General features: G+C 51.9%; 2 protein-coding genes across 4 annotated transcripts; one reads left to right on the forward strand and one right to left on the reverse strand.

The window, feature by feature from the left end:
• The first annotated feature begins 20 nt into the window (after window positions 1-20).
• Window positions 21-13,300, forward strand: ACOT8 (acyl-CoA thioesterase 8). The gene is made up of 6 exons (XM_079944476.1): window positions 21-373; window positions 1,645-1,781; window positions 7,348-7,573; window positions 10,479-10,636; window positions 11,164-11,358; window positions 13,165-13,300. Exons 1-6 carry the CDS (start codon window positions 255-257, stop codon window positions 13,275-13,277), a joined length of 948 nt encoding a protein of 315 aa, XP_079800602.1. The 5' UTR covers window positions 21-254; the 3' UTR covers window positions 13,278-13,300.
• A 496-nt stretch (window positions 13,301-13,796) lies between these two features.
• SNX21 (sorting nexin family member 21) lies at window positions 13,797-18,795 on the reverse strand. Of its 3 annotated transcripts, XM_079944473.1 has the most exons (3): window positions 18,102-18,795; window positions 17,481-17,659; window positions 13,797-14,482 (listed from the first exon to the last, which is right to left on the reverse strand). In XM_079944473.1, the coding sequence occupies exons 1-3, from the start codon at window positions 18,361-18,363 to the stop codon at window positions 13,808-13,810; spliced, it is 1,116 nt and encodes a 371-aa protein (XP_079800599.1). In that variant the 5' UTR covers window positions 18,364-18,795; the 3' UTR covers window positions 13,797-13,807. The 3 variants fall into 3 exon arrangements, with proteins under 3 accessions (XP_079800599.1, XP_079800601.1, XP_079800600.1); XM_079944475.1 differs by lacking the exon at window positions 18,102-18,795 and having other exon boundaries at window positions 17,488-17,626; XM_079944474.1 differs by lacking the exons at window positions 17,481-17,659; window positions 18,102-18,795 and adding an exon at window positions 14,987-17,433.
• Window positions 18,796-23,999: the final 5,204 nt, after the last annotated feature.

The raw sequence follows: 23,999 nt of genomic DNA on the forward strand, positions 1-23,999 counted from the left end.
CCCCCTCACTGTCACATCCAATCACACACGGGTTCCCCGGACTGGCACTCATTTTCTCCAATCGCTAGAGAGCAGGTGGGCCCACTCACCCGAAGACTGACAGGATCACCGACCAATCATAACCTGCATGCCACTTTCTCAGGGCTTGAGGGAGACTTCCGGTTACTTAGCGTCTGCTGGAGGCTGCGCGTTCTGTCCAGGTGTCCGCGTGTTCCCCCGAGCGCAGGGTCCCGGGCCGGCAGCAAGTGGGCTACATGTCGTCCCCGCAGGCCCTAGAGGACGAACAGGGCGGCGGCGATCCACCCAGGGACCTCCGCAGCGTCCTGGTCACCAGCGTGCTCAACCTCGAGCTGCTGGACGAGGATCTCTTCAGGTAGCCGGCCGCATCGGGCCCGCACCCACGCATTGGGTCAGAGGCTCCTGATCTTGCCTGCTGCCACCCCATTGCCCCTGCTTGTACCCCCTGGACGAGGATGGGCTCTGCGCGAGATGCCTGTGCTGCGATTGGGAGGGAACTTGTGCCTGACAAAGCTGCCCCGGCTTCCTCCTCGACGCGGGGGTCTGTGCATTCCCACCCCTGGGAGGTCCTGGCAATCTAGGCAAAAAGTGGTGACCCAAAGTATCCTTCTCTGCAGCCTCCCCTGAGGAATCATGTCCCAGGGAGAGCCAGTCCAGAAAGGGCCGTGATTTGTCCAAGGGCACAAACTTATCTGCAGCTCCTGCATATTCACTATAATTTCCTCTTACATTCCGCATCCCCACCACCACTAGGTGGGGTCTAGTAGCTCTTTATTCATTCTGAGGCCTGAGCCAGTTTCCTTCCTCATGCCGCTTAAATTCTTGACTGTAACTGGGGATTTAATAGTTTGGGCTTCCAAGGCTCCTCCTGGCTTATTGGAAGCTATCTTAGGTATTAACTTAGCCCCACTTAAACCAATTACAAATAACTCCCTGGAGGGCTATTTGCAATGCATTATATGAAAAATGCTGGGCTGGGCAGTGGGAAGCTGGGGACCTAAACTCTTAATCCTCCACTGGGCTCATGCAATGGGCAAGACTTTTCACCTCTGGGGCCTGTTTCCTCATCTGTGCACTGAAGCGGTTAGACTTGAAGTCCGAGGGCCCTTCAAGCTCTAAATCTAGTTCTTTTAAGAACTGGGCTGTTAAGTTGAAGGGTGTAAGTGGCAGACCTTAATGCAGTCCCCCCCACAATTTGTGGGGTTCATCTTGGTCTACTCAAGGGCTTGAGAGGCTTATGCCTTACCCTGGTATGGGCAGTGGAAGAAACACTGGACTTGGGCTCAGAAGACCCGGATACTGCTCAGGATGGCAATGGTTGAGCTGTGTGTGTGTGTGACCTTGCTCAAGTCAGTTTCCCTCTCTGATCCCTGTTCTCATAGTATAAAATATGGGGATTGGTTCATTATCCTTGACTGAAATCCACAGAAGTTTGGGGCATCCTTAAGGCCTTGAAGTTGTAGGTAGAGTGGTGTTAGGATATTTGCCTGGGGAAAGGCTTTCACCAGATTCTCAAAGCATCCCAAACCCCAATCAGGTTAAGAGATCCTGCACTAGAGGCTCATTGAAGATTGTGGGATATGGCCCAGCACCCAAGTCTTTCCTGTTTTTCCCCTCTCCCCACAGAGGAAGGCATTACTGGGTACCCTCAAACCAGCGGCTGTTTGGGGGTCAGATCGTGGGCCAGGCTTTGGTGGCTGCGGCCAAGTCTGTGACTGAAGATGTCCATGTGCATTCCCTGCACTGTTACTTTGTTCGGAAAGGTAAACCAACCCCTCCCTTAACCCACCCCAGCACTGGTGGCCCAGCAGCCACTTCTTTCTGGCCTTGGGGAGCAGACTGAGGAGAAAGAGGGAGAGAGGTAGAGGGGGGAGGGGAGGGAAGGGAGGGGTGAGGGAGAGGGTTAATTGATCGCCCTTAGGGAAGCCTAAAGAGGAAGAAGGCCTGGGGCCAGGAAGAGCCTTAGACCCCATACCTGCTGAGATACTGGTACTTGTTTTCTGGCCCACAGTGGCACAAGACTTTGGTGCTTAACTGTTCCCAGTGGGTCTTTTGTTCTTTATTCTTCATACACCTTCTGGTGCCAGTCCTGTGCTGGATCCTCAGAGGGGTGCTGAAACCTCTGCTGGGAGTTTGAGGCAGTCAGCTTAACTTGGAGAAGAGACCAGCCTGGGAAACAAGAGACCTTGGGTCTAGTCGGAGCTTTGCCATTGATTCACCAGGCGACCTTGAGTGAGATATAACCACCCTCCCCGACCCCTCCTTCATCCCACCTGAAAAATGCAGAAGGGGTGGGGCCAAGCAAGATCCCTGTAGCTGCTTACAGCTCTGGGATCAAATGAAGGAGAGAGTAATCTTTTAAAACCCATGCTCCCTTTTGAGAAACATAAAAATCTCACTCCTAGGCAGATGCTCCCAATTTTAAGAGTCTCTGTCTTCTGCATGGTCCCATCAGCTGAGAATAATTTATGAAACTTTATATGTGATCTGTATTAAAAAAGACAATGGGTTTCCGCCTTCATTTTACAAGTATAAAATAGTTAATAGTAAATACACCTTTTCGTACTACGTTCCCATGCCCCTCACTCCCCATCCTTTTACTTCCTTTACTTCCGTGACAGTCATTGCTATAAAGCATTTGAATACTGACCTTGGGGTGAGCCCCGTTCTCAACTTTGATGCTAGCTGGGTGCAGATGCGCCCTTTGTTCCCTCAATTTGGTTGTAAACTCCAAAAGTGCTGGCCTTTTGATATTGTAATCCTTCTAGCCCAGTGAGACAGTTTTGTTTCGTTTTTGGGGGGGTGGGGGCATTACCTGATCTCTCTGAATCAGTTTCATCATCTGGTTTCTGAAAAGAATTCTTAGTCTTTGCAGGTAAAGTATCTAGTGCAGGGCCTGGCATGATGTGGGTTTTCCATAAATGGTAATTATCATTACTTTTTGATGATGAACTTATGGGAATAATTAAAATTTGCATGTTACAGTGCGCAGCTATGTACATTATCTTGTTTAATCCTTCTAAGTAAACAGCATTCCTGCCACTATTCTATGTATAAGGAACCTTGGACCCAAAGAGGTTATGTAAGAAGCTCCCATAGGGCTTCCCTGGTGGCGCAGTGGTTGAGAGTCCGCCTACCTGATGCTGGGGACGCGGGTTCGTGTCCTGGTCCGGGAGGACTCCACATGCCGCGGAACGGCTGGGCCTGTGAGCCATGGCCGCTGAGCCTGTGCGTCCGGAGCCTGTGCTCCGGGAGTGCCAACACTAATAATCACCAATTATTTGTGTCCCTATCTGCTTCTTGAAAGGCTGCAAGGCAGCTTAAAATAATTGGCAGCTATTATAGAACTATTAAAATAAAAGTCACATTTTCCTGGCGGTCCAATGGTTAGGACTCCATGCTTTCACTGCTGAGGGCCTGGGTTCGATCCCTGGTCGGGGAACTAAGGTCCCGCAAGCCGTGTGGTGCGGTCAAAAATAAATCAGGTAATTAATTTTTTTTTTTTTTTTGCGGTACGCGGGCCTCTCACTGCTGTGGCCTCTCCCGTTGTGGAGCACAGGCTCCGGACGCGCAGGCTCAGCGGCCATGGCTCACGGGCCCAGCCGCTCCGCGGCATGTGGGATCTTCCCGGACCGGGGCAAGAACCCGTGTTCCCTGCATCGGCAGGCGGACTCTCAACCACTGTGCCACCAGGGAACCCCAGTTAACTAATTTTTAAAATAAAATAAAAGTCAAGGCAGATTAGGAGTATGGGATTAACAGATACAAACTACTATACATAAAATAGATAAGCAACAAGGATTTACTGTGTACCACAGAGAATTATATTCAGTATATTGTAATAACCTATAATAGAATATAGTCTGCAAAAAAATTAAGTATGGGAAAAAATAAAACATTTGGGGCAAAAAAATTATTTTAAGAAGGATATTAAGTTTTTAATTTTTTTATTTTTTGGTCGGGCCGCACAGCTTGTGGGATCTTAGTTCCCAGACCAGGGATTGAACTCGTGCCCTCAGCAGTGAAAGCGTGGAGTCCTAACCACCGGACCGCCAGGGAATTCCCTGGGACAAAATTTTCAAAAGTAATAACAAATAAAAGTCAAGGGCCAGGAGGCTAGTAGTAACGGGATTTGGGGGAAATAATTGTGTCAAAATACTAGGCTAAGGCATGTCATTGCAGTTTAATACAAAAGTTAGTTCTGAGCTTCCTGGCAGCAAGGCAAAAAGGGAAGCTCTCTTATTAGTTTGTGATGTGACGCTCTACCAGGTACATCAAGATTTATAAACAATGATGGTGCTCCAATGATATATAGATATATTTTTTAAATTTTTTATTGGAGTATAGTTGCTTTACAATGTTGCTAATGATATTTTTAATTAAAAGATACTGGGAGGTAGAGGTGTTGGTCCTTGGCCATTTATCATATCAATTCTCTTTCTAAAAGCCCAGTATAGAATGTTAGTCAGTTTGGGTTTTTTGTTTGTTTTTTGATTAAAAAAAAGTATTTCTCAGGGCTTCCCTGGTGGCGCAGTGGTTGAGAATCCGCCTGCCAATGCAGGGGACATGGGTTCGAGCCCTGGTCCGGGAAGATCCCACATGCCGCGGAGCAACTAAGTCCGTGTGCCACAACTACTGAGCCAGAACTCTAGAGCCCGCGAGCCACAACTACTGAAGCCTGTGCGCCTAGAGCCTGTGCTCAACAACAAGAGAAGCCACCGCAATGAGAAGCCTGTGCACCACAATGAAGAGTGGCCCCTGCTCGCCGCAACTAGAGAAAGCCCACACGCAGCAACGAAGACCCAACTCAGCCAAAAATAAAATTAAGAAAAAAAGTATTTCTCTAGATAGGTAGAAGAATGTAATACAGGTGTTTTCTGACTTGGTATAGGTTTAAAGCATGGAGAATCTTGAGCAGGAGTCAAAAAACATTATTCTGTAAAGGCAGAGTAAATATTTTAGGTTTTGTGGGCAAAAGCAATAGCAGATAGTATGTAAACAAATGGGCTTGGTCATATTCCAAAAAATGTTATTTACTACGGTATCAGTTTCCCTATCTATACAATGGTGATAAGACCCACTTTGCATAGTTCATGTGAGACCAACGTGAGAAAAGATACCTTAGCAACAATAAAAAAATTCATAAACAGAAACCTCCATTAAGTAGAGTTGGGAGACCAGAGCGGGGAGCGCTCATGCCCTGTAACAATAGCAGAGCCTGACAGGAAAAAGACTCCTTTCTGGCAAGGACTCAACCAATGAAAAGCCATGGGCTCTTTGTTTACTAGGGCCCTCCCAATTGCACTATACTATAGCCCTCCCTTTTCCCCTCTATAAAAGCATTCTCCTCTTGCTGGACGGGGACTTGCATGTGGCTCACTGTGGTTCAGACCCTGAATTGCATTTCTCTGCTGATCCTGAAGAAACCCATCTTTGCTGGAGAAGTATCTGGCTGTCTGTTTCAGGTCCACATAACAAATGCACTCATTCCATAACTGTTATCTCCCTTCCTTCAATATACTGCAGAGCCTACCAGCTCTGTTCCAATACAAATTTTAAAAAACAGGTCTGGAACTCATTCACACTGAAAGGTAAATCACTAGTAACTGAAAATACTGAATTTTAGCTGCAGTCCAAGGATTGGATGGCAGCTTTTTTTTTTTTTTTTTTTTTTTTTAATAGTTCGTTGATAGGGAAGGGAGGCCTCCTTCCCAGCCCCTGAAATCAGACTGCTTATGTAGCTGTCTCGTTTCTGGACTCTTGGGAAGCCCTTCTCAAAGGCCTTTGGCCTTGAGGAGCCCCCATTCTGATTAAAAATGCCCCTTTGGCATTGCTGGCTAACAGACCTGAGCAAACCCGCTGGGCTTCAGGGCTTCATAGGCGTGTTTATTGCTGTTGAATGAGCCCCCAGTGCCTGGCAGGCTCCCCATTTGGATGGGGTGGAGGAAGCAATGCTTCTCTAGACCTGCTTCTTTCATCTCAAAGTTGAAAATCATCCCCAAGACATCTTACCACCTACATGTCAGGTTCTCTAAGGTCGGTCTGACTCAGACTAAAGGACTTCGGGGACACCAGGAAAACTCTCTCTAAAAACCCTCCCTGACCTGTTCATTGAGGGTTAATAGTCCTCACGCTGGGGCCAGTGTCTCCCATCCTGTCTTGTGAGCACAGATAGCGAAGGAGAAGGGTCAGGTTGACTTCCATTTGCATTAGGGATGAAGGGACTGACAGCAGGCTTTTCCTGGGAGAATGAATATAAGACAGTGGCCAAACCATATATAAAAAGAGAACTCTGAGCCACAGCTGGTAGCAACTAGCACAGGAAGCCAACCTACTATCTACAAGTCAGGCTTGGAGGAAGTCAGACCACCATTTCTAGCAGCCAGTCCAGGAAGCCAAACCATAGTCCCTGTAATGATCAGCCCCTAATGGCCAGGACTTGATGAATAACTGAGAGCTTCCCTAATTTTTGCCCCTGCTTCCAACTTAGGACTAACTGGGGAAAGCCAAACATCACCAATTACATAGGCTGCCCTGCTTCTAGTTAGCCTGCCTATCACCATGCCAGCAGCCTCCAAGCAGGGCATACCTGAAACCTTTTTTTTCACTATAAAGCTTTCCCGCTCCTCCATGTGCCTTTGAGTCTCTGCAAGCGGAAGTGATTATGGCTGACTCCCTTGATGCACTAAACTCTGAATAAATAACCTTTGCTTGTTCTCAAAAAAAAAAAAAAAAAAAAGAAAGAAAGAAAAGAAAAACAAAACAGGCAGCAGGCCAGATTTGCTGACCCCTGATCTAGAAGAATGGTACCGGGTTCATGACAAGATCCCAGTCACAGAAGGAACAAGACAAAAGCTGAGAGTATTTTATTGAACAAACACAGAGCACTTACTACGCGCCAGATATTATTCTGAATACTTTACGACTCTGAACTAATTTAATCCTCATTAAAATCCTGAGAGGTGTGAACACTATGATGATCCCCATTTCACAGATGCGTTAACTGCTCAGAGGTTAAGTGACTTTCCCAAGGTCACACAGCTGGTGAGTGTCAGAGCTGGACTTTGAATGCAGGGAATCTGGCAGTGTCCCTTCTGTCCTGTGCTATTGATGGAGTGGATCTCCACCTGCACAGGGAGCATCCCAATGACAGGGTCTAGGGTTCTCTCCCCAGTACCTGGGCTTCATCAGGCCTCAGTCCGTAGTTACCAAGCAGAAAAGGAATGGAGAACAAGCAACAGAGGGGCCTGTCCAGCCATGGTGATGGTGAGAGGGCCTACAGGGCTCAGTTGGGCTCACCGTGTGCTGTGTGCCCTTTGCCTGCTGCAGGGGACCCGAAGGTGCCGGTGCTGTACCAGGTGGAACGGACGCGAACAGGGGTGAGCTTCTCCGTGCGCTCCGTGAAGGCTGTGCAACACGGCAGGCCCATCTTCATCTGCCAGGCCTCCTTCCAGAAGGCCCAGCCCAGCCCTGTGCAGCACCAGTTCTCCATGCCTACAGTGCCCCCGCCGGAAGAGCTGCTTGGCCACGAGGCCCTCATTAACCAGTATTTAAGGTGAGAGACCTCAAGGTCCCAGGACAGTGTTCAAACTGCAGTCGCCACCTGTTAGCAGGCCATGGAGTCCTTTAGTTGATCTCGGCCAGCATTTTAAAAAGCTGGACATTTTAGCAGCATTTTAAAAAGCTGCCAGGGAATTCCCTGGCAGTCCAGTGGTTAGGGCTCTGTGCTTCTACTGCAGCGGGCACGGGTTCGATCCCTGGTTGGGGAACTAAGATCCCACGAGCCATGAGGCACGGCCGGAGTGGGGGCGGGGCACGGGGAAGCTGGACTAGAAAAGAAGATACTAGACCGTATTGCCTGTAGTAAGGGTAGGCATCCTTTTGTGAAACATTAGTTTCAGTTGTGTGTGAGAGCATGTGTGCCCATGGGTGGGTGTTGGATCATGGTGTGAAATGCAGGGCTTCCTATTCAGCCAGTTCAGGTACTGTTACAGCTTTCCTACTGTTTAAATACTGAAATACTTTTATAACTGTTGGTAAGTACCTCCCCAGTCCCTGAGTGGTCCCCCTTCTCTTCCAGGGTCACCCATGACCCAGCAGCCTAGGAGTTAATGCCTGCCAGGGGTGAGGGTCCTGCTGCAGAGCTGTGGCCCTGCTGCCTTTGCCTTAGTGCATGTTAAGTATTTTGAATGTCACCTGGTAAAATAGGTTTCTTACTTGAATCACAGCTAATAAAGTTGGAAAAATGCTGGGGCAGTGGAAAGAGCTCTGGGTCCTGACACAGGACAAGTCACGTGGATTTGTTATGGCAAGTCCATGTGCCCAACTTGCACAGTGAGGCCAAACCAACCGAAACATCGGAGTTTGGAGCAGAGAAAGGTTTATTCCAAGGCCATGCAAGGAGATGGGTGGCTTATGCTCTAAAAAACCCCGAGCTCCCTGAAGGGCTCTAGAGCGCAGGCTCAGTAGTTGTGGCACACGGGCCTAGTTGCTCCGCAGCATGTGGGATCTTCCCAGACCAGGGATCAAACCCATGTCCCCTGCACTGGCAGATGGATTCTTAACCACTGCACCACCAGGGAAGTCCCTCCTGAAGGGTTTTGGCAAAGCATTTTTAAAAGCCAGGTAAAGGAGGAGGGTCGCAGGGTAGGTGATCAGCTCATGCACAATTCTCTGATTGGCTGATGGTGAGGTAAGAGGGCAGTTAACATTGTTAGTCCTTAAGCTCCAGGAGGCCTGGGGCTATGTGCTCATGGTCATCAAGTAGTTAACATATTTATTTGGCTGGGGGGGTGTGGTTAGCATCTGTAAAACAACTCAGGAGATGTGCAGCATATGCTGTTATCTAGGTACTTCAGAGAGTAAAGCAGAGGATATGGGGGAAGGGCCTGTCCCAGGAAGGCCCCATAGGGTCCTGCTCCGTTACAGTTCCCCTCCTCAATCTTGAGGAGAACAGGTTTTGAACAATAAAAGGAATAAAGGTTCAGATAAGGAAGTTAATCATAAACGTGACAGAGGTATCCACAGGGTCCTGCTCGGTTATAGACTGGGGCCAGTGCTCCACTTCCCACCTGCTGTGTTGCTTTGCTCGACTCCCCAGCCTCTCAGAGCCCTGCTTCATCTAAAAAATGGGAATGGCTGCATTTGCCCTGCAGACTTCACAGCTGTATCATAAGGAGAGCCCCGCCGCCTTGTGCAGCAGTCAGGGCTGTCAGCCCGGTGTGATGGAACAGACGTGCATCTGCACCTGGGAAAAGCCTGGGTTCAAATCTAGACTCTGCCCCTGCCAGCTGTGTGAGTTTGGCAAGTTGCTTTTCCACTGTGTGCCTGTGTCCTCAGTTGTAAAATGGTGCCAATCAGAATTTCTACCTTATAAGGCTGCTGTGAGGATTACACAAGATAACAAGGCCCTCAGCGAGTGCTCAGTAAATTGTAGTTACATCACTCTTGACAGAGAGGAATAAGCACGGAGCCTGGTATGCGGTCAGAGCTCCAAAATGTTTGAGAAATGAAAGGAGGACATTGTTCTTAAAGGTCCCTGAATCTAGAGCTGTGTGTCCCATAAGGAAGCCGCTAACCACAGGTGGCTGTATTAAGTTAATTAACATTAAATAGAAATAATTCAGCTCTGGTCCTCGGTCACACTGGCCACATTTCAAGCCCTCAACAGCTACATGTGGCTCGTGGCTAGCTACCACAGCGGACAGTGCAGCCACAGACCATACTATCATCACAGAAGGTTCTGTCAGGGCTCGAAAGGATAGGGATGGAAACGGAAATACCGGGGAAGAGCCTAGGGGCACAAGGGGTGTCCTTACTGTGGCAAAGGGGCTTCCCTGGAAATGGGCTCCTCTCCCTGGAACACAGCGTCCCCAGTTGCTCAGGGTTAGGTAAGTCAGTCCAAGTAGGGCAGCCTGTTTCCTGAGTGTTAGAATAGAGAAGTGGTTAAGAGTGTGAACCGAGGAGCCAGACTGGGTCCGAATCCCGCGCCCCTCCACCTCCTGAGCAGGCTACCTGCACCCTCTGTGCTTGCTTCACTTATCAGATGACAGTGAGAACAGCATGGATCTCACAGAGGTGTTGACGGGTGAGTTCATGTGTGTGAAGTGCCTGGAACAGGGCCTGTCACAGGGTACACCGCATGACTAGATGATGTGTTGGCTTCATATGTCTTATCTTGTCTCCTCCACAGTACTTATTATGAGGTAGGTGACTGTCATTATCCACATTTTGCAGATGGGAAAAAGGCTGAGCGATGACTAACTTGCACCAGGCCAGAGGACTTATAAGTGGCAAAGAAAGGATGCAAATCTATCCTATCTTGCCTGCCAGAGGGGAGGGGAGCTTTGGGGATAAGTCAGGAGTCCCTGTGGAGGAATGAGAGGGGTCAGAAGAGGCGGCTCAGAGGACAGGCTCCCCATCTTCCTGGGTCTCCCCATCCCTCTCCCCTTTACTTTCAGGGACCCTAACCTCCAAGAGAAGTACCGAGTGGGGCTGAACCGAATTGCTGCCCGGGAGGTGCCCATTGAGATCAAGCTGGTAAACCTACCCACTCTGAGCCAGCTGCAGAGCATGGAGCCCAAACAGATGTTCTGGGTGCGAGCCCGGGGCTACATTGGTAAGAGGACCCCATGGCCTGAAAGGAAACGCTCTCCGGGGGCCTAGACCTGTACCTCATTTGCCCTTTGTGGCCTTGGGCATGTTACTTCCCCACTCTGGGCCTGTTTACTTATCTGCATGATGGGGAGGTTGGCTCAGCCCTTTGTATGGGGAGAACGGGCAGGTGACTGTAATCCTAATGTTGGTCCTTTCTGGGGAAGGCAAGGCACCTTGCCAAGATTCTTCCCCAGGTCCCCTGCTAAGCATCAGATGTCTTTGTGCAAACTGGAAGAAGACACCTCGGGGGTCCACGGTGGGAGACTTGGGGACTGAAGATTGGATTTCAGTCCTCACCTGCACCTGCCCCCCTCCCATCCCTGTCTCCCTTATCGCCCATCACACACACACACACCTTGGGCCAGGTGCCCTTGGGCAGTGAACAGTCTGCACACCTATGCACGGCAGCCCCTTTCTCCCTACCTCCCTGCAGGTCCTGAGCTGTAAAGCCCAGGAGCCCAGGGCTGATGGGGCCGGAATCTGTTGCAGGGGAGGGCGACATGAAGATGCACTGCTGCGTGGCAGCCTACATCTCGGACTATGCCTTCCTGGGCACAGCACTGCTGCCCCACCAGTTGCAGCACAAGGTGCACTTCATGGTCTCCTTGGATCACTCCATGTGGTTCCACGCCCCTTTCCGAGCTGACCACTGGATGCTCTATGAGTGTGAGAGCCCCTGGGCCGGTGAGTGTGGGACCATGGGGGATGAGGGTGCTGACCCTGGGAGGGCAGGGAGCCTGCTTTCTTGGGTGATGCTGTCCCCCCCCCCCCACTTTCTATGGAGCACCACACAGATCACTCACTTCCTCTTCTGCTTCCCTAGGCTGTGGTATCCTTGTCTTCAAAATGACAGGGTGAGGCCTGAGGATGGGACACCTGCTCAGCTCTTAATTTCTGTAACATGCTGGGAATATGATTCAGTTTATCTCAGAGACTCAGTTCTAGTCCCAGAACCACTTCAGATTACCTGTGTGATCTTGGGCAAGTCCCATCTCCTCTCTGAGCCTGTTTCCCCATCTCAACAAATAGGGTTGCATTAAAACAGAGGTATCCAAAGCTGGTGGCCCATCAGACCACCACTTGGGGGAGCTTTTTCAGAACATTCTCAGATTCCATCCCTAAGATTCTGACTCTGCAGATCTTGGATGAGATCCAGGAAACTATTTTTAAGAAGCTCCCAGGACTTCCCTGGCGGTCCAGTGGTTAAGACTCCATGCTTTCACTGCAAGGGGCACAGGTTTGATCCCTGGTCGGGGAACTAAGATCCCACATGCTGCACGGCGCAGCCAAAAAATTAAAAAAAGAAAAAAGCTCCCTAAGTGATTCTGACAATTAACCTGGTTGAGGGTCAGGGCACTCAGCATTCTCTAAGGGCCCCACTGCTTGGATACTCCTTATAGTGTTGAGAGAAACCCAGACTCGTTCATCAGTGCCTAGTCTCAGAGCCCTGGGTTCCTTTCCAAGGAAGTGCATTTCAAACAAAGAAAAGCCTTGCTTTGTGAACCAGGGACAAAACTGGAGGGACTTCTTATACTCAGGGAAGGGGGGCTCTCAAGCACCGACAGGATCACAGTAAAGGAGCCGCCACTTGAAGTTAGGACTCTTGGGTTCATGTTTGGCCTGAGCCTTAAGGCCAAGTTCCTGAGCCTCTCTGGATTTGACTGGCATCATCTGGAACATGGGACAAGGCCTAAGTGAGCTGTTCTGCATATAAGAGAAACCAGCAGTTCCCTTCCTAAATAATCAGACTAAGGCCCTGGGCTAGCAAGGGAGAATCTCCACGTGGGGAGGGGGTGGCCAGGCCTCACGGCTCCATGTCCTGTCCTCCGAGCCCCTTTGTCCCTGTGGGGATGGAGGTGGGGTTTTTTTTTTTGTTGGTTTGTTTGTTTGAATGAATTACCAGCCTGGAGGGCCTGGTTTGATTTATTATAAAGGGAACTGATGGGGACTTTTCTGGTGGCGCAGTGGTGGGAGTCCGCCTGCCGATGCAGGGGACACGGGTTCGCGCCCCGGTCCGCGAAGATCCCACATGCCGCAGAGCGGCTGGGCCCGTGAGCCATGGCCGCTGAGCCTGCGCGTCCAGAGCCTGTGCTCCGCAACGGGAGAGGCCACAGTAGTGAGAGGCCCGCGTACCGCAAAAAAAAAAAAAAAGGGGGAACTGATGGGTTTCCTCACACAGGTGGCCAGAAGTGGGGCAGATCTGGTTAGCTGAGCTACTGAACCAGACTGTTCTCAGAATGTATCCCCTTGGGATTTTTTTGAGGAAGCCAGCAGATATGTGAAAGTGCTTTTAAACCATCAAGTGGGATTCCCATGGGAGGAGTTACCCCTGATGACCAATCATAATAGGCTCTTAAAAGGGTGCCTGGAGATTGGGAGTGACAACACTGAGCGTACCCTGGCATGGGGTGGCCCAACCTGAGTTGTACGTTTTTCAAGGAGGGCATTTGGCTGGGTGGAAGGAAACAGTTCTCTCCCTTATCTTCGCAGGTGGCTCCCGGGGCCTAGTTCATGGGCGGCTGTGGCGTCGGGACGGGGTCCTGGCTATGTCCTGTGCCCAGGAGGGCGTGATCCGAGTGAAGCCCCGGGACTCAAAGCTGTAGCCAGAGGTACCAGCTTGGTCTGGGGCTTCAAGGATCTCCCTTCTCCCCCGACTCCTGAGGCAGGAGTTACCATCCAGGGCTGGGCCTTTGGTCCTGAACATGGAATAAAGAGACTTCTACCAGTGGAGCTGCTGGCTTTTAATCCCCCTTGGCCGGAACTGCAGGCCTCCCTCCAGCCATCAACCCCAGGACTCCTGGGCCAGAGTTCCTGGCCCTTAGCCAGGCTGGCTCGGAGGCCCAAGGAAAAGGGACTGTTGACCCTGACCTGGGGCACAGCCCCCAGAATTCATAAGCTTGAGAGGCCGCACCAGACTTTCTCCCTGCACCGTCCTAGCCAAAGCCTGTCCTGAGCCCAGCTCAACAGAAGCAGCACATTTCTTCAGTCTGCTACAAATCCTTTGTGGAACTTCTAGGGGTTCCCAGCACCCCTGGTCACCTCCCAACTGCTGTCCGTGTCCTCATCCGCCCCTACCCCACTTCCCATCCTGGGGCAGTGCCTCTCCCCACAGTGGCCTTAAGTCTAGGTGTGGTTAGTCCAGCACCTCCTTGATGAGTAGTTCTTTGAGACTGGGGGGTGGCGTGGGCGTCAGGCCTGCCTCTTGCAGGGCCTGGAGCCGGGCCTCTGATTGGTGTTTGTCCAGGCCCAGGTGCCAGGAGAGCCGCACGTGGGCCTCCAGAAAGGGTGCCAGAAAAGGGTGAGGGCTCTTGTCCCCCAGCAGCTGTAGGGCCTTCTCACAGCATGCCCGGGCCTCCCCAGGGTCCTCCAGCTCCTGGTGGCACACAGCCAGCCCCGCCAGGGTCAGCAGAGGGCGGTCTGGGCCTGAGGGGACACCCAGCTGGGCCTGCAGCTGCCAGGCGTTGGCCCAGAGCGCCAGGGCCTCGCGGTAGAGGCCAGTGCAGGTGAGGCTCTGCGCCCGCCGCAGCTCCGGCAGCACAAAGAAGTCTTGCAGGTCCGGGGCCTGGCGCAGCTCAGGGACTGCCTGGAGGTGGCCCAAAAACTGCTCGAAGGCCCGGCTGCGGCGGGCGATGGTCTCTGCGGTAAAGTTCCGGCGCAGGCGCTTGCGGGGGAAGGAGATGGCAGCCATGGGGCCCCGGAACTGCCGCTGCAGGTTTCGGTGCAACCGCTCAAAGTCCGAGTATCGGCGGGAGATCTGGGCTGGCTGGCGACCCGGTGGCCCCGGGCCCATCACGGCGAGGGTGTAGAGCTGCGGGGGAGGGTGGGGGTCAGGGCAGGTGCAAGATGTCCCCGGGACCCTTCCCTCTCACTTCCAGCTCTCTTCCCCCACCTCTTCCCTTCACCCCCGAGGCTGTTGGGGAGCCCAGTCTCATCTTACCTGAGGCTCATCTGAAATGACCCAGGCCCAAGGCAGCATGGGGAGAAAAAGACAGAGATGAGCTTCAGCGCCTGGTCCAGCCGCCCCCTCTGCCCCTCCTAGGGAGTACTCCCTTCACATAGGGCAGGGAGCTCTTCCAACAGCCCCTCTGGAAAAGCAGCCGAGGGCCGAAACCCAGGCCCATCTCGGGCCTCTAGAGCCAACCTTTAGGGTCAGCTTGGAGTTTCATTCCACTCTGGATACACAGCCCCACATCCCTGGCCAGGTTATTCCAATCCGGACCCAGAACACAGGTCTTCAGACAGCCCCAGTAGCGACCAGTGTGAAAAGTGCACTGGGACCCAAGTTCTAACCTCAGGTCAGGTGCTCCCTCACCATGTGATGTCAGGCAGGGCAGTCCCCTTCTTGGGTCCGCTTCCGACTCTAGTGACTGGAGCGCTGGCCCAGCTCACTGTTTACTTAGGTGTGGGACGTGTGCAAACGTTGGCACCTGGGTGGTTTAGGGGGTATGTACTGGAGTAAATAACACTGAGTCAGAGGCAGGAGGCGAAGCCCCCACTAAGGCTCTGTGAGCCTTTCTGACTGCACATTGAGAAGCTCTCAGTCTGGTTTAAAAAAGCCCTTTTCATCTCCATTTTTAGAAAAGAGCCAGAAAGAGACTCTCAGGTCAGGGCCTTCTTCAGGCAGCAGCATCCAGGCAGGGCTTAATGACACTCTCACTGCTTTTATTTTGACGGTTATCTTCTCTTTATGGCAAGTGAGCCTTTCCATATACAGTTGTGCTATAAAGTTGTCTTTTAAACTTATTTTTTTAAAATAGGTTTATTTGAAGAGAAACATGAAGCACAGAATGGTACAAGTAGCATTTAGATAGGACAAGAATTGTGAGGGTGCTGGAGGTTTGGGAGACACTGAACAAGATGACCACTAAGCTTCCCCCCAGGTCCGAGAACCCAAATATAGATTAATCTGTAATCATGCTGAGCTAACAGGTCTAAAGGGGGGATTAGCAAGCGTTCGATGTTGAAAGCATACTAACACCAAACCGAGACTCTTCTCTCGAATTTGTTCTGTGACACTGCCAATATCCTAGCCACCCCGGTCAGTTCGGTTTGCCTGCTCTATCCTTCCCTTGAAGATTCACAGTGTACAATAATATTCAGGATTGAAAAGTTTAACAATAAAGAAACTTATTTTACTCTCGTTCAATTCTGCATTCCCCAAACATTGCATATTGACTGTAAAAACTTTTTTTTTTTTTTAAAGAACAGTTATTGATATTCCAGGGAGGGAACCAATTTTCTGCTAAACACATTTCAGGAAGCACTGGTCTATAGTGACCCCTTATGCTCATCTAGCTTTTATTTTCATTTGTAATTTCTGGACAAAACCCCATTTTACATCCATTATCTTATCCTTATACTGTCCCGCTGAGATAGGTAATGAGAGTCACTCCATTAACTGAGCGCCTACCCTGCACCACGTGCTGTGCCTAGCTCTTCACATCTACTATTTTATCATCACAACAGCACTGCCCGGAAGCCATCCTTACCTCCATTTGACAGCTCAGGAAGCAGGCCCCAAGAGGGGGCAAAGGGCTCAACGACCTCCCTTAAGCCGGTAAATGGCCCAGCTGGGACTCAAACCCAGGCCGACCTAATTCCAAAGCCTGTGCTCTTAACCCCCAGGAGACGTTAAAGCAGGATTTAGGGTCCCCATCAAACAAAGAGAAGATTCGTCTCCCCAGACCTGGGCCAGGCCAAACTTGGCTCTATCTTGTCATTCTCTTCCCAGAGTTGCCCGCATACTTCCTTGTCTCCCAGCTGCTACTGATCCTTGGCGCCCCCTTCCTGTGCATGACCCCCAGCCAGGACTTTCGCCACTTAAGATCTGATCATCGGAGTCAATCCCTGCTCAAATGGGAGCAGTCGCCCCATGGGCGTGGCCCTTTTTTCACTAAGAGCTGCAGAGAGGGGTGGAGAAGCCCAGACGTGGGACAGGGCTCCAGGCCCCCTTCCTGATGAGTCAGAAATGGAGGAGGGTGGTGAAGAGGAGGGAAGTGAGAGGCAGGGAGTTGCTGCTGCCATGACCAGCCAGGTCAAGCTGGGTTTCAGGACCGGGACCACCGAATTCGCCATGTGTTTCTCCTTTCCACAGCCAGGAAATCAGGGCCTCCCCACCGCACTGATCTTCACCCCAACCCTACCCATCCCATAAATCCAGTCCTCAGGACAAACATTCTGTACAGGTGTGGGTGCTGGAGAAGTGACTTTCCTGGGTTGTAAAGAGGGTACAACAGGCCCTAGAGGCCAGACATTTTCAACCCAAAGGTAAGTAATAATAATAGAACTACCATTTTATCGAGCACTTCACGATGCCAGGTGCAACGCTAAGGGCTTTCTATGCACTGTCTCATTTGATTTCTGCGACAATTCTGGGCATTATCCCCTTGTTCAGATGAGGAAACAGGGTCGTCAAAGTTTCACAATTCACCCAAAGTCAAACGACTGGTAGTAACTGGGATCCAAAACCCATTTTTCTAACCACTAACCAATGCAACTTGGATCTCAAGTCTGACTCAGATAATATTCTTCCTTGCAAAAATCAGGGAGCAGGGGACACGCACACTAGTTCTTAGTCTCAGAACCAGGACTGGATAGGTCCACAGTCCCTCAAAAAAGTTTTAAGTCATTTGCCTGAGGATTTGCTCAAGTTACATCCCCTTTCTGGCTTCAGTTTCCCCATCTGTAAAATGGGGCAGCCACTTATAACTACACAGCCAGATCCCCCAGGAAGCTGGCGTTTTCCCTACTTTCTCTTAGCCAGACTTCTAGACTCACAGCCCAGGGATTCCTGGACCCTCACTCACCACGTACTTGGAGGGCGGGTCCTTGACCACGTTGGCGCTGGTCACCTCAAAGAGCAGCCGCTGGGGTACCAGGGTGTTCCGGGACTTCTTCCAGAAATCTTGCAACTGCCGTGTCAGAAGCTGACTACCCCGCTGCCCATCAGGTGGGGGACTCCGTTCTGCATGAGCACAGGATGTGCCTGGGGCCAGGTTCCACATAAATTACATGCCCTGACCTCATTCATCCTCCCAACAAATGACAAAGGATTTATCCCCATTTGACATAAATGGAAACGGAGGGCCAGAGAGGGGGCCTGGTGTCAAACACCTGCCCGGCAGACAGTAGATGTTAAATAAATATCTCCACCCCCAAAACACTGCTAGCACATTACTACCATTTGTATCCCAGACCCTGTACATATCATGCCCTAAACAACCCGGGATGGGAGTGATTTCCCCTATTTGACACAAGGGAACTTAGCTGAGAGAGGTGTTGTGACTCTCTCAAGGTCACACAGCCAAGAGGTGGCTGGGGCACTTAAAGAGAAGTGTCTGCGTTTCGGCTGGATCAGCTCGGGAACGCGGCTGGAGTGGAGGCCTAATCGAGCCCCAGGGTTCCCGCCTCCATCCTCCCGCACTCGCCTGCGTCTTCTCCCGCCGCCCGGTCACCATCGGGCAGCGGGTCGGGGTCAGCCTCCTCGTCGTCCTCGTCGTCCTGGTCCTCGTCGTCCTCGGCACTGGTGAAGCTCAGGGTGCCGCTGAGGCGGGACGACAGGCCCTCGGCGTCGTCGTCCTCCAGTTCCGAGCTCTCCGGGAACTGCTCGGCCTCGGGGCCGGTCGCTGCCTCCCCGGGGCCGTCGCCGGTCAGGGCGTGCCGCAGCCGGTGCAGGAGCCGCGAGGCCATGGCACCCCGGGGGGAGCTCGCGACGCTGGGTCCCGGGCTGGGGAGGGAGGCGAACCCCAGCCCCGCGCGGGGAGGGGGCGGGGCGGGGCCGGGATTGAGGGAGGGAGGGGCGCCGCGGAGGCCCCGCCCTTGCCTGTGGAGGGTCCCGCGACTCTGCCGGCGCCTCTTTCACCCACTGGCGCGGGTCTGCCTCCTGCGCCCCGAAGTGCACTCTGGGGCGCCCCGCTCCCCGGGGTTCTCGTGCGGCCCGCGGTGCCTGGACGAGGGCAACCGGGCTCCGCCGGGTTCCGCCGGGCCCAGGCCGCTCCGGCCCCTTCCTGCCGCCGCCCCGCCTCCGGCCCCGCCTGCTCCCTGAGCCGCCCGGGAGTCCCGGGCCCTTCGCTCCATGAGGGATTTGGGAATCCTGGGTAGGCCTGGGCAAGCCCGCGGCCCCCTAAGGGATCGTCCCCAATCCGGAGGGGCCTACACCCTCCTTGAATCCTCCCAACCCTCCGGAGACCCAGGCTGGCCCCAATCTATCCCCTAATTTATACCCAGCACTCTAACTTTCCAAAGTCATTACGCGGCAGTAGGAAGCCCATCTCTCCTTTGAGGAAACCGAGGCCAAGAGAAGCCGAGTGATCTGGGATGAAATCTGACCTCTGACCTCGAGTAGCCTAGGTTTTCTCATATGTAAAACAGGAGCAATTAATACGAATTTAAGTACAAATTTTGCACAGAGGAGGGACTAAGAGGATAATAAGTTACACAATGATTATTGTTTCTACAGTGTTCACAAGCTTTTACAATCTCATTTGAGCCTGCCTCACACACAGGACATAGGCAAACGGGGAAAACTGAGACCCAGAGAGGCTGAGTTACTTTCCCCAAGTCATACAGCTTGCCAGAGTTTTCTGAGTGTAGGGCCCTGCAGCCCAGGTCTCCTGAGTTCCACATCCTGTTCTTTTCTCACGCTACAGGCCTGGTAATCTCAGCAACTCCCCCAGTGAGCTGTGTTTTTATTTTTTATCCAGAGGGCAGCAGTAGGTCAAAAATTTATTGTCCCTTCCCGTCAAAAGACCTAGCTATCAGTCCCTAGCAGGGCAGATATCGCTAGTTATAAAATCAAACAAGTAAAATCTCTCTGATGGTAGCTCCTCCCCTTTTTAAATGGCACAGGAGAGAGGGGTATGGGAATAGCTTTGAATGGAACACATACTGCCTGCCCTCCCTCTGTACAGAAGGGGCAGGGCTCTCATTTCTTGAAGTTCCACTGTATCCTCCATCCTGTTCTAGGCACTTTACAAGGGGTCACATCTCACCCTCACAACATCCTGGGCAGGAGGCTCTTAGTGGACAAGAATGGTCCATTTTCAAGATGAAGAAACTGAGGCAAATAGACTTTCCCAAAATCCACAGCTAGGAAATAGGGGAGCTGGGATTTAAGGCCAAGTCTGTGTAATCTCAAAGCTTTAATGACTCTTCATTCAGCTTCCCAGCAGGGTGTTGGGGCAACAAAGACACACCTCATTTGTTCATTCATTCAGCACTCACCCATTCACCAAACATTGGCTGAATCTTAACCTGTACTTTGGCAAATGCCTCACAAGTCTGGGTACAAAGCAGGTGGTCACAAAACCACGGGTTGTCAGAGCCATGAGGGTCTGGAGGAGGGTTGCTCCGAAATCTGGTCTAGCATCTCCATTTTACAGATGGGTAGTCTGAAGCTCAGTGAAGGAAAGTTACCCTGGGCCATACCCACAGGGCCAGAACTAGGAGATCTTTTGAGGTCTTGTATTCTCCACTACTCTTAGGCTCCGTATGGATCTCTCCCCACAGCCTCCCTGAGAGGTGGTCATCAAACTCCTGTTTGCATACATTCAGTAACAGGAGGCTCATTACCTTATGAGGCTGCCCAGTCCCATTATTATTCAACCACCACTGTTAGAAAGGTCCTCCTTATATCGAACCAGATGTCATTCTGTTCACTTATTCTTCCAAAGATCATATTATTTTTTGAACACTTGCTAAGTGCCAAGTGCTGGGTGCTGGGGAGTGCACTGGCAGGCAGGTAACAGTTTCTGGTCCGTGGAACTTAGAACAGGTCGTGAGCCCATGGCATGTTCAGTGCTATGACTGAGGAAAATACTGGAGACCACCTTGGACTCCTTTGGCCTGGGTACAGGGGAGGAAGGATCCTGGAGGAAGTATCGTTAAAGCCGAGAAAGAGGATAAGGAAGTAGGCAGGTGAACAAGGGGAAGATGGGAGTTTCTGGCAGAAAAAACTCAGAATGTGCAAGGGCCCGGGAACTTTAAAGCGTGGTGTCTGGAGCTTTATTTTAGTCTGAACAGAAAAGAGCGGCATGCAAGGTGGGAGAGGAAAGGGGATGAGAATGGAAGGGTGAGTGGGACCTTGCTTGGCCACACTGAGTTTGGACCTTATCTATTTCCCTGAATAAATGAAAGAACAAATTAATGAACAAAGGATTGCTGCAAGTTCCACACTCTCTGTTCCAAAGGGATTAAGTGGTTCCAATGTTTGTGTCCAAATTGGCATCCCCTGGGGAGCACGGCCCCTTGGCCCTGTGCCTGGCTGGGGGAGGCCTTATTTAGCCTGGCCTGGCTCCACTGAGATTTCCTTGGGAATATCTGTGTATAGGGCAAGAGGGCAGCCCAGCTGCCACTGTCCATCTGACTTCCTTGGTGTCCAGCCCCCTTTCACTAGCCCCAGACCCTGTGTTTAGTCATCTCCATGCTCTTTTTGTTGACTTAGCTACCGTCCATAAATGTTGTCTATCCCTGTGTGGGATTGTGGGTTGTCAACGCCCCGTGTGGACCCTGTACGTTCTCAGGGTGGGCTCGCCTCGGACTTGACTTGATCTGCCCACTCCTTCCCTCTCCAGATGGCCAGCTGAGCTCCTCCAGACTTCCTCCTCAAGCTCTAGCAAGGGGCCAGCTGCCCCTTCACCTACTTAGAGAAACTTCCCCCGGTCCCCCCTTCCCCCCAAAAAAGTGAATCCCCCAAACCCTTTCCCTGGAGAAGGTAAGCTTGAGAGAAGAATCTTCTTTCAATGTTTCTTTCTCCTCCAAGTGCACACCCTGTTTCCTGGACCCCTCTATACATTCCTCCTTCTAGACGGGTCCCCTGAGGACAGTCTGCCCCAACTTCCCCTCAGTCAGTATGAATAAGAATCTCCAACATGACTATAGACCTTTATGATTTACAAAGCTCCCGGTGAAAAGGGAATAATCATAGTTGCTACCTCACAGGATGAGTACTGGATGAGATCATGTCGTTAAAATGCTTAGCACAGTGTGTGGCAAGTCACAGAGGTTCAATAACTGTGGCTGTCACTTTCCCCTCCTCCTATCCCCCGCCCCTTACCCTGATTCAAAGACAAAACATTCCACTTGCCAAGCACTGACCCTGTGTAGTTGGCACAATCTTGGTGACATATACCTGGGCTCCCGTTTACCATGGTTTCTCTGTGAGGGAGGTTATGACTCTCCCCATCTCACAGTCAAGGAAACTGAAGCTCAGAGTGGCATCGCCACCTGCCCAAGCGTGCACAGCTTGTAGAGACAGGAATTGGATCCTGGGCTTTGGACGTCAAGGCTTGTGCTCTTGCATTCCACCATGCTGCCTCACTTTTCTCTATCCTAATCATCCTCACCCATCTTGGAGCAAGTATGCTTCTTGAGGGGGCGCTCGCTAAGGCGGTGGAGCGGGGCAGGTTCTCCTCACAAGAATCTAGGACGTCAAGGCCTGCCACCTGCTCGGAGGCTTAAATTTCTCTGCAAGAGCCCTTGGCTAAATTAGGTAATGGGCTAGGACTCTGGGAGGGGGGTGCTCGCTGACCCCAGGATCTGATTGGCCAGGGCATCTGGTCCTGGGGAGCAGGGAAGTGGGAGGAGAGGATGCCCCTACAAATCCTAGGGGCTACAGAGGGCCAGGGCATCTTTGGGTGGTGGAGTGCAGAGGAGGTGACCTGCAGCAGAGGAGTCCTGGTGACACGCAACCATGGTAAGGATGAGAAGGGACTTCATCCTTTTACTTGCAGGAGCACTTCTGGGCATCTTTCAGGCCACATCTGGGTGCTCTGTGGGGCAGTAACTTGGATGTTTGAAGCTGGAATATGAAAGCTCCTGGAACCCTGGTGTCTGGGAGGAAGGTTGGGAAGAAGGCCTCGGACTTGTCTTGAAAGGGGAGAGTTGGGACGTTCCGGGGTTGAGCCTCCAGGCTTGCCGGTTCCCTGAGACCTTCTGAGACTTCTAGCCATGTCGGTCAGAGAACTGTGAGTGGGTCTTAGCTTGTCACCCTGATGGTGGAGATGGGGACCCTCGTGGTGGAGAGGGAGTCACCCAGCAAGCCAGTGAGCAGTGGGGGTGGGCTGGAAGCCTTGCCACACCCTCTTCCTGCCAGTGAGAGAAGGAAACCTCCTCTGGAAGATGGGAAGCCTGCAGGGTCTCAGACCAGTTCAGGGGCAGGACCCCAAGAACTCCAAGGGGATGAGAAAGGGCCGAAGATGACAGAGCAGAGTTAGAGAGACGTCAGCCTCCCAGAGAGGGGTTATGATTTGAAGCTGTCCTTTTCCTCTGAGATCGCCCTCCCCACTTCACTTCAAGGAGTAACTAGACCCTGGAGGACAGCTGCTGTGGCCCGTTCCTGACTAAAAATAACCTGCCCTTTTGGCACAGGCAAGGAGGAGGGGAGGGGGGAGGGGAGGAGGAGGGAGACAAGGAGGCCAGCCAGCAGCCAGCCAGCTGAAGGGCTCCTTGGACGCCTCGGCCCTTCTTTGTTGCCGGCCTCAGTCTCAAGTCCCCTCGCTAGGTGGCTGGGCTTGGACGTGATGGAAACTCCTTAGAGCCATCTTACCATCACCTGCACAAGGCCCACATCATGCTCCGCCCAGCAGGAGTGGCATTTCCTCCAGTGACTGAATCGTCGCAAGGAAGCTTACAATCTCTGCCTCTGCAAGTTCTTGGAGGGAGGGATGATGTGCCTGACTTCTTGGGGGTCCCAGTGCCCGGTCTATGGCCTGCCACTTGGTCGGTGCTCAGTAACTTTGCCTTGCATTATCATTTATTTGACAACAAACATTTATCGAGCACCTGTTAAAGTACCAGGCATTGCGAGGAGGCAGGGAAAACTGGAAAACGATGTTGGAATCATTCCGGTACTTTACAAAGCCTTCTCACACCCCTGATTTCAGCTCATCCCTGAAAAACTGCTGAGAAGAGATGAGGGGATGAGGGTACATTTAGTGACTTGCCCAAGATTACTGGGGGGCTCCTGAATTGACCTCTGATTGACAAGCAAGAAGGGCATAATCCCTAGTTCTTTCTTTCTTTTGGGCTGAGCTGCGCAGCTTGTGGGATCTTAGTTCCCCAACCAGGGACTGAACCCAGGCCTTCGGCAGTGAAAGCACAGAGTCCTAACCACTGGACCGCCAGGGAATTCCCCTCCCTAGTTCTTCAAAAGCGGGGTTGGGTGCTGTGGGAGCACGCGGTGGGGGGGGGGGCAAGTTTGGAGCTGTTTCTCAGGAGGACTAAGGGGCACTTACAGAAACGGGGGTGCAGAAGAATGGGGTTAAGTCAGGAATGCGCTCCAGGGCTTCCCCTTCTGCTCTTTGATGGTCTGTGTTTCCTGCAGACGG

This window comes from Stenella coeruleoalba, assembly GCF_951394435.1.
Source record: "Stenella coeruleoalba genome assembly, chromosome: 15".
Taxonomy (NCBI): Eukaryota; Metazoa; Chordata; class Mammalia; order Artiodactyla; family Delphinidae; genus Stenella; species Stenella coeruleoalba.

What these genes read in the sequence shown, in the direction of transcription:
- ACOT8 (XM_079944476.1), top strand. Translation starts at nt 255, where the DNA reads ATGTCGTCCCCGCAGGCCCTAGAGGACGAACAGGGCGGCGGCGATCCA. An exon ending in CTGGACGAGGATCTCTTCAG is followed by an intron (nt 374 to 1,644) that starts GTAGCCGGCCGC and finishes CTCTCCCCACAG; the next exon opens with AGGAAGGCATTACTGGGTAC. An exon ending in CTGTTACTTTGTTCGGAAAG is followed by an intron (nt 1,782 to 7,347) that starts GTAAACCAACCC and finishes TGCCTGCTGCAG; the next exon opens with GGGACCCGAAGGTGCCGGTG.
- SNX21 (XM_079944473.1), bottom strand. Translation starts at nt 18,363, where the DNA reads ATGGCCTCGCGGCTCCTGCACCGGCTGCGGCACGCCCTGACCGGCGAC. An exon ending in GGCGGCGGGAGAAGACGCAG is followed by an intron (nt 17,660 to 18,101) that starts GCGAGTGCGGGA and finishes ACCTGGCCCCAG; the next exon opens with GCACATCCTGTGCTCATGCA. An exon ending in ACCCGCCCTCCAAGTACGTG is followed by an intron (nt 14,483 to 17,480) that starts GTGAGTGAGGGT and finishes CCTCCCCCGCAG; the next exon opens with CTCTACACCCTCGCCGTGAT.